Source organism: Macrobrachium rosenbergii, chromosome 19 (genome assembly GCF_040412425.1).
Source record: "Macrobrachium rosenbergii isolate ZJJX-2024 chromosome 19, ASM4041242v1, whole genome shotgun sequence".
In the NCBI taxonomy this organism is placed as follows: domain Eukaryota; kingdom Metazoa; phylum Arthropoda; class Malacostraca; order Decapoda; family Palaemonidae; genus Macrobrachium; species Macrobrachium rosenbergii.
This window is the reverse complement of record NC_089759.1, coordinates 36,455,248-36,471,656: the sequence shown is the minus strand read 5'-3', so window position 1 is coordinate 36,471,656 and position 16,409 is coordinate 36,455,248. Positions and strand designations below refer to the sequence as shown.

The 16,409-nt window shown below is 37.6% G+C and overlaps 1 protein-coding gene across 1 annotated transcript; it reads right to left on the bottom strand.

Annotated features, from left to right (window-relative positions):
• Positions 1 to 712: 712 nt before the first annotated feature.
• LOC136848844 (carbohydrate sulfotransferase 10-like) lies at positions 713 to 13,798 on the bottom strand. The gene is made up of 8 exons (XM_067121628.1): positions 12,317 to 13,798; positions 8,263 to 8,427; positions 6,869 to 6,979; positions 4,318 to 4,448; positions 3,015 to 3,107; positions 1,964 to 2,084; positions 1,543 to 1,677; positions 713 to 1,272 (listed from the first exon to the last, which is right to left on the bottom strand). Exons 1-8 carry the CDS (start codon positions 13,109 to 13,111, stop codon positions 1,093 to 1,095), a joined length of 1,731 nt encoding a protein of 576 aa, XP_066977729.1. The 5' UTR covers positions 13,112 to 13,798; the 3' UTR covers positions 713 to 1,092.
• Positions 13,799 to 16,409: the final 2,611 nt, after the last annotated feature.

Genomic DNA, 16,409 nt, shown 5'->3' with positions numbered 1-16,409 from the left:
GCACAGACAACTGTTCACTGGCCTTTGGCCCCTATTGATGTTGGGTTGGGGGTAGGGAAAGGATGACCTCCCTTTCATTGGCAAGGAGGGAGAGACGAAGCAGTCTTTACCTAGTAATTCTCTCTTGTTTTCAGTAATTTTTCTACTGCTTTTAGTGCTGTTCACTATCCCCCCTCCCCATCTAGAACCTTTATTTCCCATTGTGAACCCCATAATTATTTGAACGTATACGAGCGGTATACAGTAAACCCCCCCTATTCGCGTTCTCATGATTCGCAGACTCACTCATTTGCGGGTTTCTCTGTGGAATATATCTACCCATTATTCACGGAAAATTCGCCCATTCGCGGTATTTTTCACTGAGAAATATTCACTAATTACTGTATTTTCATATAATTTTCATGAATAAATGCACTTTTTGTGATAAAACTATTAAAATACTCAGATATAAGCATGTTTACAGGGTTTTTCTTGTGTTTAAACTATCAAAATGGGCAGTTCTAAGTGTCTTTAGAGGGGTTTTAAGTATTCGCGGATTTTAGCTATTCGCGGGGAGGTGCGGTATGCATCCTCCGCGAATACGGGGGTTCACTGTAAGCTTAAGCAGTCAGTGTAAAATTTTACAAATCACAAGATATGAGGTTGTCAAATTTTTTTTTACTCTCCTTTCAATTTGTGACAATTTGGATGAGAAGGAAATAAGACGTCCATCCAGATTCATTATAGCCTTGTTTCATAAAAAATAGGTTGATTACAGCAAATTTCTATTTTAAATTGGAAAAGACAGGAAAACATGGGTCAGGTGGGGCGAATACGTTCATTCGTTAATCAGAATTAATGCGTTACCCTTTTCTAAGCATAAAAAAAGTTTACGATATAGAAATAAAAATAACGTATTTTATTCAATGAACTTTTTTACTACAGAATGCGTAAATATTATAGAGATGAAAATCAAAAGTAACTTTTTAATGGGGGCTGTAAATGAGCGTTTCACCACAGCAACTTTATCTCCCAAAAAAATTAGTCGCAGATAGAAATATAACTTCAGTCACATTATAAATCAAAATGTATACATTTGCATAGTTTTGCATATCAGTCATTCTGCTTATGGGCGTCGTGCGCAAGTTCTAGGTACTGGTCGATGGAGTAACCAAATAGCAAGAAGTCGAGACGATAACGTTGGTATAGGGAATGAACTTGTTTCGTACTCAGTTGCTTGAAGAACTCTTCCTTCTCGATGTTACTTTTTTTCGAATGCCGCCATTCATAGATCTGGAATAAAAAAGTAAATGAACAAGACAGAATTGATATATTAGGGGAACCTTCTTTACAGATTTCAGAAAGATGTAAGACAATGATCAAGCATATGTTTACTCAAGTGAAAGTTAGCCATCTCTTACTTTCCAGTTTTATTTATTTCAGCTATTGCAGGTTGCTGTGTACTGATGACCACTAAAACACCTGATAAAAAAAGCAGTTTTATAACCTAATTGAACGTGATTATAAAGCTTGATAAACCCAACCAATTAAAACGTAACTTACTTTATCTAATTCGTGAAGGTTGGCCAGCTTCACTAGAAAGCGCTCGTCTTCTTCCAATGTTTCTGTTTTCATGATCAGTTGGAAGTCGTGAGCGCAGACCCCGCATTTCGTCCAATAGGGCTGCCAGCATATTACCTGAAGGAATAAAAAACGACCCAACTGTTAACAGCTTAGGATTTTATACCTTATTATTCACTCATTTCATATCTACAGCACATGGTTGTTTACTTGCATTTTCTACTTGAGCAACCTTCCTAAACAATTTTTATTGACAAACAGGCGTGTCATATTCAGTATGAACATAAGAGTATTTTATGTAAATAATTTTTTAGCACTTCAGGAAATGAAGTTTAAAGTTAAGAAAGTAGAACTTGTATAATCAGGCCATGGATAAACATTGCTACCCATTCCATCACTTCACCTTTTTCCAGTCTTTCAAAGTTTTTAGGTTTGCTGTGGAATCAATCACGTACTGAACAAACTCGTCAAACGTTGGAAAATTCGAGTCATGGTTTCTTGGAATCGTTTTGTTCCCACGATATCTGCAAGAGGTAAAATAAGTAAAAATTGGCAAAAGTCTTTTATTTTAAAATATTCTGGAATGTTAAAGTGCAATTTGTGCCATGGTGTTGCTTCTTTTTTCGTGGATATCAGCCATTCAGGAAGGATAGGTTTTTTGTATTAATGGTGTTTACGAGAAATCAGGAAAGAGAAGAAGCATTTTGACGATAGATGAAGAGTGCAAAGAAATAATCAGGAGTGACGAGAGTGGCCTGGTGAAACTTGTTGCATTACCTAATATTTAAGTGCCATAAAAACTGATGTTCCATTCCGAGAAGGGGAGGAAACCTGGTCTCCAAAAAATGTCATTACAACCTCAAACAGAAAATATGTGAATGGGTTAAGACATCCTTCGTTTGCCCATGACCCAACAGTTTCCCATTTTGAATTGCTTTGTTACCATTACATGAAAAGAACCGCCCTTCAAGTGGTATCCCCAACCGCCCTTCAAGTGGTATCCTGCGCACCTACTAGTTTCAGTCTGGAAGCAATGAGAAAAGTTAAAGTCGAGTGAAAGCCTGTTGTTTGTGAACTTGAATACATTTATTGTCTGTAATGGATGTACTCTGGAAAAAAACATTAGCTGTTTTACACTGTAGTTTTCATATTTGTAGTATTTGGAGGGGTTTTTCAAGATGTTTGTTATTGCTAAAAATTGATATCTTCATACTGGTCCTGTACACGACATATACGGTACCTCCTCCTGCAAACCTGTTTGTCTGCCTCGGGTGGGGCCAGGGTAGGTAGTGGATTGGGAGGGTGGGGGAGACAACGGGCAGCGCCGGGTTCCAGCACAGCATAGCGCGCGCCATCAAGCTCGTAATAATAATAAAATAGGATGCAGTCATAAAGAGAAGAAAAACAAAAAAGGATCATTTAAGATGTTTTTGAATGATATTTCCAAACCTTACCTTTCAATGATATCTATTTGAAGTTGACGAAATTTGTAGATTATAGGGAGTGGGTTCAGTGTAGTCATCTTATCCTGGTATGCTGATAGCAGTCTGTGAAATCAATGAAAGAAATACCATTTTTTATGTAAAGGGGTACGTAAAGAAGAACTTTGCATAAACATTTCATGGTACAATCTATTTCATTTTACAAAATACAAAGCAGCATACATTTTTTTTTTACTATTAGGATAATAAGAAAGTGGAACATCTTATTGCTCAGTTCCTTAAACCAGTGCTCACACACACTATATTTACCAGCAGCAGTTAACTCTAGAGAAACAAACGAACTTTTGTGTTCTAATTCAGTCACTTTAACTAGTGGGTACAAAGTTGAACCCAATGGGGAAACACCTACAACCTCTGTCATTTCGTATACCTGCACTGGGTACTCATCAGCAGTACAGTGACCCATTAACACACTGCACCACTCACTTTATCTTGTAAGCCCTCTCCCACTTTGGGGATACTAAACCCCTTTCTTTCCACATTTATTCCTTTCCATCCAAGCAACATTTCTTGGTTTCCTTTTTCTGTGATCCAAGAAGTCTGGATCATATCGCTTATCAGTGCTTTCCGTCCTATTCTCTTCATTGGACCAAACCATCTACTGTAATAAAAATCTCATATATTCCAATTTTTGGTTCCACAGATACTCATTCTTTTTGCAACTTTTTGGTATTTCTTTTTCTCACTGATTCTGTGACTTGCCTCCTCAGAGCTCAGCCTCACCAGATTTGCTTCCCAGTACCTGAATGAATCAGTTATGCTTACTGACATTTAATTTTTTAAATTTTTGTATCTTCCAGGCGTCCATATACCCTCATTATTTTAACCTTTTAACTTTTATTTACTTTTGCCAGCTTATGAGACATTTCTTTATTTTCATCATTTAATGCTATCAAGAGCAAATACCTTTCACTGCGCCCTTTCCTATCTCAATCTCTTCCCATGCATCTACCTTTTTCTGTGACTCCGCTCATCACTCCATCCATCAAAATATTAAACAACCAAAAGGACAGAGTAGCTGCAAAATTAAGATTTTAAAAGGTTGGGCTATAATTTTTCCTTTAAATGGATGTGGAACAAATCCTCTTCAAGCTGGTACCCAGTTACATGAGGAGAGCTTATTGAAGGCATCCTGTACCAAAAAACATACCTCTTTTTTTTTTTTTATCTTATTAAACACATAATTCATTTCAGGTATCTCCCTAAACCTCACTTTTACTTACAGGCCAATCGCATTACTTTTCTTGTAACTTACCGGGTGAACGGATGTCGTACTATAATGAACCTCAGCGCTTTGGAGAAAACTTCGTATCTCTCTTTCGTAGTATTAGGAGCTGGGAATAGACGTAGCACTCGGAAGTGAAGGTTGTCGTCCTTTAGCCTCGTCTGAGAAGAAAATAGAGGAATTTCAATCAGGTTATTCATTAACGGCAATAACTGTTCCAGTTAAGCATGAATCCGATTTTTCACTTACAGCCACAGACATTTTACTACACTAGTAAATTTCCCATGAGGATTTCTAGTACTGTGCTGGTGAGACGTTCTTGAACTAACAAAAATCCCCCACTCCTTTATTGTAAAGTGAAGTCTAATATTCTTTATGATTGTTCCAGCTGTTTTTTTTATTTATCTTTTATTCTTGATGAAAAAAGAAAATGTGGCAAAAAAGTAAAGGTGTGAAACTGAGTTAGTTGTAACGAACTTTTCTGATAGAGACTGGCAATGTGATCGGTCACAACAATATCGAAAGATGCAAGGTTACCAGGGTTAAGATGTGTTATAACGGCTCTGGCGGGGTTTCCTGCTCGTTGGCCGAGGCGGGGATACCAAGAGATTTGGGTTAAAACTGGTGGCTTCGTAACTGTGTTGGAGATTCCATACCTTAACAGAAGTATAGTGTAAGGATTCTGGAGGCAGTTCTGAGAAGTGTTTCAAAAGTATTAATGATTCATGCATAATTTAAAATTTTACGGACGTTTCCTGTGAAAACCTTGTTAGTTCACTATCGTATTTACCGATGCTGATACAAGTATACCCCATAATAGTCTCTTGAGTATAACAGATCGATTAACACTCGATTTATGACTGGTCCACTGTTGTAACCGCTCTTAACCAAAAGCATGGGCCCTTAGTGGCCCAAGGATGGAAGGTTTAAATTTCATGAATATTTTGTTTACGTTTATTTTTTATTTCATTATAACTTGTAAAAATCTGTATTTCTCTTTTATTATTTTTTGCTCGTAGAATTTACTCTAGAATGTTAGAATGGGGAAAAATATTAGAAAACGTATTTTTTCATGGCACGGACTGGGTTACCTTCAGAGCTTATGATCGTATTTATACTCGTTTCACACACACACACACACACACACACATATATATATATATATATATATATATATATATATATATATATATATATATATATATATATATATATTGTAAAGACGTCCTCTTTACCCACTAATTACGATCATGAATCGCATCCATCAACGCAGCAAGAATCTCATGCATATATTTGTATGTAGAATTTCCTGGCCTTTTCGCCAATATATATTTTATCACTGTATGTACATTCTCTCTCGTTATTGTTATTTGAGTGACTGTTAACAAACACAAATTGCTCTCGCTCAGCGTGCGGGTCACGGTGACTGGGGTCCGGGCACCTCGTTTCCGTCCACAAGCTGCTATGTATACCTTTGCCCAGGTAATAAATCAATCGGTACCCAGTTTTGTCTTCTTTGACCTCAATATATATATATATTTTCATGATGTTGCCTTGTAATATGTATACCACGTGATATTTTGATATATTTACTCTTCTGTTTATCGTGTTATGTGTAATGATGGTGGTTATTGAAGTGTCGTATTTGGTTTGGCATCAGATCTCGAAGGAACTAATGATTTAAATAACCTAATAGCGTAATTTAGAGTTGATAATACAATTTTAATAGTAACGTAGTATGAGCAACACAGGTGTGTGTTCAGCAAAGACTTGTTTCATTTCAGTTGTCATCAATGGAGATAAGAGAGAGTGCTTTGTTTTGGGGTTACGTGAGGACAGTTTGGAATAACAGTTGCCGATTTATTCAGGAAATCAACTCAGCTTTTCGTCTTGTTTATAAAATTTGTCAATCATAATTAGTCGATTGCAGTATGTTTCGATCGTCTAGAGGTTTCTGTAAAAGATTTGTCCCGTAAGAGAATAAGACGAGTGATTTCGCAGTGTTACCTGCATTGTTCGAGTCACGTACGCCACTTTGAGAGAAAGAATACATGTCCTGATCAGTTACGTCATGTTTTGTAAGATTCCATTCAAAATGTTTTGCTGGGAGTGACGTCACCTTCCTTCTAGAAATTTCTCGTTTGGTATCTCGTAACCAAAATGCCTTAATGACGTCATGTAAATGTTTCATGTTCTACTGGAATTCTGAAATAAGTTTTTTAAGGGATCACTGTTACCTTGAGAGCACTCAGTCGTAATTTCCTATTGTTTTGAGAGTTCAGGTATCTGGCTGAAGTGAGTTAAATTTTTGAATTTTGAGATTAGTTGTGTAATAATATAGGTGGTCTCAGTAAAACCCAGATGGTAAATCGATGGTGGGGCTAGAAGGTGGGGCATTAACCAACCAGCGTAGAGGGCGAGGGAACTCATCCGTGGGATCCTTTGTGGGCGTACGACGGTTGCGAAAATGTTTTATGAAACTTGGTAAATTAACTAATTCCCCAAATTGTAACATCGTAATGGCACTCTCTCAAAGGTGAATGCAGAAACAAATGAATTAAATTAGCAAGGTAAAACGTACCTCGAACCTAATTGCGTCTCGTTCTTCCTCCGAAAAATCCGCCAAGGTAGTGTCATTTTCTCTGTAATGACCAAGCCGCAAGAAGTTCACCATCCAGCTGGTAGACGCCGCCTGCGGATAAGAAAAGCAAATATGATGCGTTCAGACAAATGTCACTGGAAAACAATGTGCGCAAGTTCGCATGCGTCTTCTCTACGCCCCCGTGTAAGCTCATTTTCATGTTCACTTCCTCGGATGGTACCTTATAGCGTTAATTGAAATGAACTGCGAGTTCTAGTTAAAACTAAAGCTAATTGTTAAAAAAAAAAGATCACACCGACTGCAGTTTTGCATGGCATATACCCTCGACAAAATCTTAAAGGAGGTACTTAGATCTGAAACCTGGAGACTGAACAGTAAAAAGACCTTAAGAGATTTGTCCAGTATTCGCCAAAATGCAGTCATTTACCAAGCAAGTAAATATTCTCAATGTAACTGTGATCACTGAAGTACTAGGAGTTCAGCGGTTTGCTTTGTGAGAACTCGAGAGAAAACGTGGACAAAAATTTATCTAGAAAACACATGCAAAGGTCAGGTTAATAGCTTGTGGGGGAAACATGAAAAATGTGAATGAAGAAGAGAGAAGGGATTCCAGTTACGCCAATATTGTTCTCGTTTGCGGTTGAGTGACGAAGCAGGATACAAGGAGAGCGTGATGAAACACAACTAGTTAGAATGGTCAGTGAAATGAAGCTGGCGAACCTCCAATCCTGATAAAGAGAGAAAAGCTATCACTAAATTTTGTTGCGCAAAGAGAGGTCAACCGTAACTTGAAGAAGCTGCCTCAACAAACTATGGAATGAGGTACAACTTAAAACACGGACTGATTATAAGGGGAATTGGCATATAAAATTTAGGCCAAAGGCCAGGTGCTGAATGACCTATGAGGTCATTCAGTGCGGAAAAATATATTGAAACAATTGTTAGGAGAGGGTGGAAAGTCAGATAAAAGGAAGAGAACATGAACGGAGGTATATTAAAAGGCATGAAAATGGTTGTAGCTAGGGGCCGAAGGGACGTTGCAAGGCACCTTAAGTAATGCCTACAGTGCACCACGTGAGGTACAGTGACGGCATTACTCCCCTACAGGGGATTTAAGTAATTGGATTAATTACATCAGAAGAAAGTTTGTCAAGCTGAGCTACTCATCGATTTAAGGATAGCTTGAAAACCTTGCCAAGGAAGAGTTTGTGGCAGTTTTAGATCTCGAGTAATATTTGTAGAGAAAAATAACCACCCAGGAGCTATTAATTTTCTTAATATAAGAGGTTTAGATAAAAAAAAAGTCTGATATTGAAACTAAAAATAGAAAAATAATATAATACAAATGTAATTTAAGAAAAGATCAATATTACTTTTGGGATTTCACACCAGACGATGTTGGGGTCATGAAGTCTGTCCCACACAAAATTATGGATGGGCGTGGCTGTGATCAGGTCGGGATGTTTTCTGCAGACTTCACTCACAGTTCTTGCCCGTTCCTCATAAACGCCCACGCGTCCCGATAAGTACGTTCTGTCCTGGTCATAACGGGGGAGAGAAGAGAAACATTAACTACAGCTTTTTACCACTTGCTTATGCTGAAAAAAATATTGCCTTGTAAATGTGTAGAGAATCATAATTGCGTGTAGTTAATGAACAAGAATAAATTATTGATATTATTATTACTAGAACTGGGGCGCCACTCGATATTCGTATTCATAAGCATGAAATTTGACGTATACATGGAAATGATTGAACGTGCGAACAGAGCAAAGTATTTGGAAAGTGTAACATTCCAGGGTACTTTGTCTTTAACCACACAAAAATCATATAGGCTGTAAAGAAAGTAAAATACCGGGGGGGGGGGGAAACGCCAAGATAAACATGAGATCATTTCTCGGCGTTTAAAGAGACGGATGAATCAAGATAACGTGTCATGTCTCAAAATCATGGAACTGGCTGATTAAACTAGCCTTATGACAAGGCCAGGGAGAGAAAAGCAAAAATAAAACAAAATATATTTAGATTTGTAGTTAAACTTTGGAAAAGCGTCTCTTAAGTATATTTATTGAATCGACAAATAAGTTTGATTGATTTAAGGTTCTCTGGCGTCGTGACGCCAAAGGTCATTGAAAGATTCACCATATACACAGATCCTGAACCAGTACATATGCAGAGACAATACTAGCAGTTTTTTTCTGAAGGCACAATTAAGATTAAAAATGTAGACAGTGGACATTGCATATCTCTAAGATCTTTGACAGAGGCCCCACATGACGCTAACTATTTAGCTAAATATATCATAAGGTAGGACAAGTTACCAGTAATATATTTTCAGTTGGTACAGCTGATGCAACTCAAGTGCTCTAATAATTGGCTTTTTCTAATATTCTTATAACTTTTCTCTTCTCAGGGAGTGGACATAACATAACAGGCGTCATTCTCACGCGGTGCATCGTAGGCCTTACGTGAGGTTTCTTGCAGCGTCCCTTTGGCCCCTAGCTCCAACCCCTTTCATTCCTGTTACTGAACCTCCATTCCTACTCTCTTCCTTCCATCGTACTTTCCACTCTCTCCTAACAATTGTTTCGTTGTGCAACTGTGAGGTTTACTTCTGTTACACCTTTGAAACATTTCTACTGTAGGTTAGATGGAGAATATGTTTTTATGATTAGGTTTTAATCTTATTCTTTTTATATGAAAGGTAATTTCCATATCTGTGTTTGTTGCATAATTCCGTTTTACTATGTTCCTCACAGCACCCTCTTTTTGTTTGTGATTGGGATGCATGACCTCATTGCATTAGAGCTTCATTTTGTCTGATCCTTTGGTCAAGGTTAGTTGTGGAGTTACTATATCTAATTTTTGCTGAGATTTATGAAATTCTGCTTAGTTTTTGGTGTGTATATAATCAGGTCTTACTCGGGACAGGACCCTTTGTGCGGCATCAGTAACATTATTCAGGGATCTCTTAGGGCATTTGATTCGGCTGTTAAAGCAACAGCCCTTATTCGGGGATTTGTTGTAAACCATGGTAGCTATGTGGATTGATCACACAAAAAAGTGAAAAATAACAATTCTGATAAACTTTGATCCATCCAAGGATATAGAAGATTTAGTATGTCATACTATGAATGTCCCTTCCCAAAACACAGCCAAAGTGCTTCACATAAATACAAAATTTCATAGCTCAATAAGGAACAGCAAACCATTTGACCTAACACCCTACCTAGGGAAATTTCTGAGTCTGAACAAGAAATAAAAACAATATACTCTCCAAAGTTTATATACAGATAAGTGTGTTACTTGAATGCACGTAGAGTGATATCTACCGAAAAACTTCTATCAGTGGTAAATCCTAATCATTATTCCCTATTCACTAACTAATAACTAGATTGGTGATGGAATAAAAAAAAAAAGGTAATACACTGATTGTCAACATCATTGGCCCAAAATCTACGTGATTCAAGGAGCCTCTGTGAAATTCTGCCCCTTATGTATCTTTTGTGGTTTATCTTCCACAAAACTCCAACCTATCTTCTTATTGTGCTCATTTAGATCTAGGTTTTCCAACATTTTTGGTGCCCACGGGAGCTCAGTTGACACAATCTACACATGAAACTCCTCATCTCCATATGAAATTTTCAACAATTTCAGTAATTGCTGCACTTTCTTTTCACTATTCCCAATCAGTGATACTAGCTGCATGCATCAGCCACTCCGTATTCTATTTGCAATTCATTTTTGATACTAGGACCTTGTATCTGCATCTAATATCCTTGCTGTACTTCTTGCACTACTCCATCCAAAACAATATAAGATAGTCATGGAGACTTGACATATCCAGTTGAAGAACCGAAACCAACTGTGGTTGATCATTTATATTTACCCCATTTTTCTATTAATTTTTATTATTTTCCTCTGCTATGTGCTCTCCTTCCAAGTTGTTTATTAGCCAACATGTCGTGCTGAGAGGGTTGGTTTTACTCTCAAGTTTGGGATACATGCCAGTCTAAATTGACTTTCTTTGTAACGACAACTCCTCTGCCTTCTTATTTGGTGTAAAAGAATCTCACCTTAGTTATAAAGATACGAGTCTCACCTGAGTGGCAGGTTTAACCCCCAACCTCCTCTCCAAATTTATGTTCCATACAGGTACAAAATGTCTCAACCCCTTTTGATGTCACGGGCAACCTACCATGATGATGGCATTACAGATATCACTATCCTGGACATCCCTTACAACCAAACCAATTGCCTTCTGGTTGCAGTTATCCACTTGGGAACTCTGCAGTATTTAACATCAGCAATTTCAAGATTATTAAGTTTGCACACTGTGAAGACTTATCAAATTATACCGTCAATTTGTGTTTCTTCATTCTATAAGTGGTCAGCACAATGAGACATTAGATAATTGATTTTGAGGTAATAAATTATCTCGATGTTCATGGCTGGCTCTACCCAGGTGACCTTCGGTTGTTAAAGAACAGGTCATAAATTTTGATACTCTCAATCATAGCTCGTCATTGTCACTCCCTTTAGAAACACAAAGTTTCGTTCAATGACAGCCTTTATTTTTGTATACATCACATTTCCTTTTTTCTCCCATGCTGGAATTATTGTTTATATTCTGAAACAGACGACGATTTAAGAGAATTCCATTAAGAAAAACAGTAAAAGAAATTAAAATAGAAAACTCAAAAGTTTTTAAGCATGCGGTATCTCTAGCTGCTGTTCAAGTAACTGGTTAGTCAGAGGACAAGTCTGTCAGTGGTCCCCAATGTTGCCTTGTCCTCTGTGCTAGTGATATTAAGATGCCTGAGCCACTGAAGGAAGAACTGACTTTTGTTTCAAGCTTTGGATTGTTTAGAATTAGGTCTGGGATAACAGAGGCATCAGACCCATATCCTTGCATAGTTTCGTATTTTAACTCCTAATTTGCTTTTATTAAAAACTTAATTTCTCTTAGGAATTAGCATCTACACCATAAATCCTCAGCTTCCTACACGTTTCATTGTTGTCAGTTCTGTTAGAAACTTGTCCTAGGTGTACATGTGCTACTTACGAGTATAGCATTTCTTTTTTAGTTTCAGTTCTGTTAGAAGCTACCTGCAGCTTTTTTCTTTTTCATTTCTAATTTCTGACATAACTGTTCCATAAGTACTTGATCCTTGTCTAAACTTACACCTGTCTTACTTTTTTAATCAAAATCTTTGCCAGTAATGTCATGCCCTCTTAAATCTTGCAGTCACAACTATCACCTCTGCCGTGATACAAAAGAACAATTATTCCTCTCATCTATTCCTTTGGAACTTTTCACCTCTGCCGTGATACAAAAGAACAATTATTCCTCTCATCTATTCCTTTGGAACTTTTCACTCATTCATATATACCTTACACACTCAGGCCTACCACTAGTTAGCTTACCTCTGGGTTGTATTTCGTGTAGTTTATTTCAGAAAATATCCGAGCGTTGGAAGGTTGCATTACAGGTGGCCAATAAGAGTCTCTTGGAAGGACCACGATGGGTGATTCTTTGTGAATTTGATTCTGTCTTTCCTTGTTGATGAGTGGCGCCAGTCGGGGAGGATCGTTAGTTCCAAAAGGAGGGGCTGTAGGAGGTTCGATTACTTTTGGGCCACCCTGGAAATTTCTTACAGTACCGGTTTCAGTAGCATTCAGTTGTTTGATAGTGAGTTTTTCTTTCGAATGGTGAGGTCCAGGATGTTTACGTACATTTTTTTGGTAGGTACCTTCTTTTCTCTTCGAACTTTCCATTGAGACATTAACTTCCTTTAGAGAGGAGAATGTACCATCGTTAGAGACATTATTAGTTTTTGTTGACTGGGTAGGATAATCGTCGTATTCATCATGAGCTGTCCCGCTGACTTCTTCATCACTATCATAGCCGTCTTCGTCGTCATCGTCCTCGTTTAATGCTTCTGTTTCATTGTCACCGGCATAAAATAAGGATTGATCCGTGGTAACAGCAGTGGGATTAACCTTGATTTCAAAATCGTCTTTGACGTAACTATCAATGAACTTTTCCATAACATCGTCAGGGTGAGCGTCTTTTGTCTGAAGTGCTTCATGTTTCGGATGTCCACTTCCCGTTTCAGGTTCAGTCGGGATCTCATTTATTTTGGGACTTGAGGTAAAATACAACAGCACACTCGTTAAAAAACACGCAAGCAAAAGGTGCTTGACCCTAAATACAAACATTTTTACTAATTGTTGGTAAAGGGTCTACAGCTTTTCATTCACTCAACTTCGTATTTAAACACTGTATTAAAATGATATCACTTGGAAAATTAATTATAGAATTAATTATCATTTTATCGATAAAAGTGGTCTGACGTTTTCACGCTAAATAACTTGACTTTCTGGCATTTTAGTTAGAATCGTTGGTCATCACTAATATTTTCTCACAAACTGTTTTATAATTTTCATGCGGAAAATTCCTTTTTTTTTTCCGCGGCAATAGCTCGCATAAATTATTTCATCGACTATATCAGTCACATTTTTTTTTATCGAAAGTACGCGGTGTTTAGCAAAATAGTTGTCATAATTTTTTCTTCTCTTTACCAAAACTAAAACTCACTGTTTAGATGTCGTCATGTAATAAAATGCGCGAAAGGGTGTTTATCATTCCCACGTAACGGTATTGTGACCCACAACAAACGTTTTCCTCCTTACTCCAGGCTCACATCCTTCTCTCACACAAGAAGCTTGAACCAAAAATGTATTCAGCAACAGTCTTACGTGATGTTCAAGTGCGGCACGTTATACTCATGGTAATGCGCAGCTCACGCAAGACAAATAGTGAATGTAATCCGAACGAACCCGTTACACAGGAAGGTATCTGGATAATACCGACTACCGGGCCTGAGGTCGAGTTACGACTACGAGAACGAGTCACTGACAATATCCGCCAACCCTCATGGGCCAGATGTTGCATGGAGGAATTTTCCTCGAAAATTTACCGCTAATAGTTACAGAGAGATGATTCGTTTAACACGTCAGGAAGCTGTAGCATGTCAGTTTTAAGAATGTTCCTAATTTTTCTATGGGTTAATGATTCCTTTTCGAAGATTTGATTAATAGTAAATTGGTAACTGTTTGTGTCTCCAACTTCGCCCTTCGTTCCAGTTTAGAGGAACAGGACAAACTCCTTCGGCATTCCAAAGGTCTGAAGTACTTCAGATTCCATAAAACTGATAGTAAATTTAATAAACAATAGAAAAGCAAACTGGACCAAAAATATAACCCCGTCGTCGAGGATAACCATGGTGGGGTACAGGATATGTTGGCATGAATGCCACATCTTCAGATTTTTTTGTCATACCTTTTTGCCCCCAAGATGTTAATCTGGAGAAATTGATTGAAGCAATGGCCCCCTGTTCCTCAGCAAAGGTTATCCTCGACGAGGGGGTTATATTCTTGGTGCGGTTTGATTTTCTGTTTAACAGGAATACACAAGAACTTGTGGGTGGATATTTTCTCGAATGTTGTCAAAGGTGGGTCTCGTGACTAGCAAGAATTCGATTGTAGGAGATAGGAAATTACTAAAACTTTTTATTTTGAAACCACCCTCAAGGTAATCTTAGTACAAGTCTGTTCGTATTCATTATCTGTCGATGCTATTTATAGCAAAAAAAGGAAATGAATGCTCGCAAATGCATTCAGAGGGCCAAAAGTCAAGTCATTTCCTATCCGGTAATAACACCAAATAGGGGCACATACAAGTGTAGCGCATTGCATTGCATTCCACTGGTATATTGGGTTTAAAAGTAATTAGTTCACTGAAAACTTCAGATTTTGATTTACTAAATACTATTGTATCATGAAGAATATGATCGAAATATAAAGCTGGGTATGGAAAATATGTATTTATTCTTCTTCAGATAAATCGATATGAATGAAATCTCATACTCTTTTTTTCCGAATCGTAAATTAATGACTCGCCCAATTTCTTTCAATTGTAAAGCATAAGGCTGATTAAAACGCTTTTTCGAACTATACTATACCCATATTCCAAACTGCATGCAGCATTTAGTATGCCAGCTGTAAATTGAACTTTTGCGTGCTCAACTTTTTTTTTTTTAAGATGTTAAAAGATTTTAAAAGACGACAGAGTTTGGTAAATTGTCACCCCAACGTTAACCCTTTATCGTAATGATGAAAATCGTTGTCATCAGGTATGATGCTCAATTTTTATATTTGTAATCATGTTCAGAGAACTATTTACTGCTTCTCTCGTATTCAGACTATCTTGAAACATGGTCACCAATTTTTTTTCCCATTCCCCATTAATGAATTGAAGGTGACGATAGTCAGAGGGGAGAAAATTCGGCAATAATTTATCAACAAAATAGAGTAGAATCGCATCACTTTATCAGCAAAAGTGATGCGATTCTATTCTACTTTCTTTTCGGATTTTTTTTTATGTCCTGAACCTCCTTGCATTCATTATCCAATTCCTCAAATTCACTTTGCAATTTATTCCCTGCTAGATTGATTGGCTGATTGACATATTTACTTGCAGTGAGAACTCTTGCATCACTGGGTAATCCCTCACTGAATGAAATCCCTTCAGATGGAAGGTGGTGTCTGATATTTCCGGGGCACAACATCCAGCAGTTAGTGAACTCCCGCCCACTCCCTCCCTCCCTCATACAACGCACACGGCAGAAGAGGAGCAAGCAATACATTTTCCATAAATTCCAGTATATTCGTTTTCTGGGATACTTTCGTTATATTACCAGCTGTACGTTCTAACTGCACTGGGCTTTTTGTGCTCATTCCATTTGCAAAGATCTCCGTCGCTGGGAGTTTTGAATAAAGATAAACCGCTAAAACAGTGAGGTGATTGACCGCTCTCGGTTCACCGTTATACGATGCGAGCACCGTGTGTCGCGAAGACTCGGACGTTGCCCAAATGTTCTCGACGGCAGTTCATATTTTAAAGGGAAATAAAACTTAGTTTATGATATTAAAGTAACCTTTGAAAAGAGATTGTATTTTTCCATTCATACTCCCAAAATATGGATGATTTTAGGAATTACAGACATCAGTCACAAATACACACAGGAGGCCAATAAAACAAAAAGGCGAGAAATTATAGCGTTATATTTCGGAGACGACTGTTTTCCTGAACGTACAGGCAATGGATTAGAGAACAGTGCTATTTCTACAGTTGAAGAATGTTCCAGAAATCGGTCGTTACGTCACTCCTGTTTACAGTTTCTTAATCTTTTAAACTCTGATTGGAGTAAGATTTTATCTATCAGATCTAAATCCGAGGCTCCTGTTGAGAGGTTCATCGCATCTCTTCGTTTAATCAGTGCTGATTCTACCATCTGGCTTTTGAACTGACAATTGCTACTATAAATTATACGTGACATATTCCAGTTTATTCTATGCTTATGGTTATTGATGTGGTTAAAAATAGCTGAGCTCTGTTGGCCATACCTTACAGAACGCTTCTGTTGTGTTAGTATAACTGAATCACAAAAATATG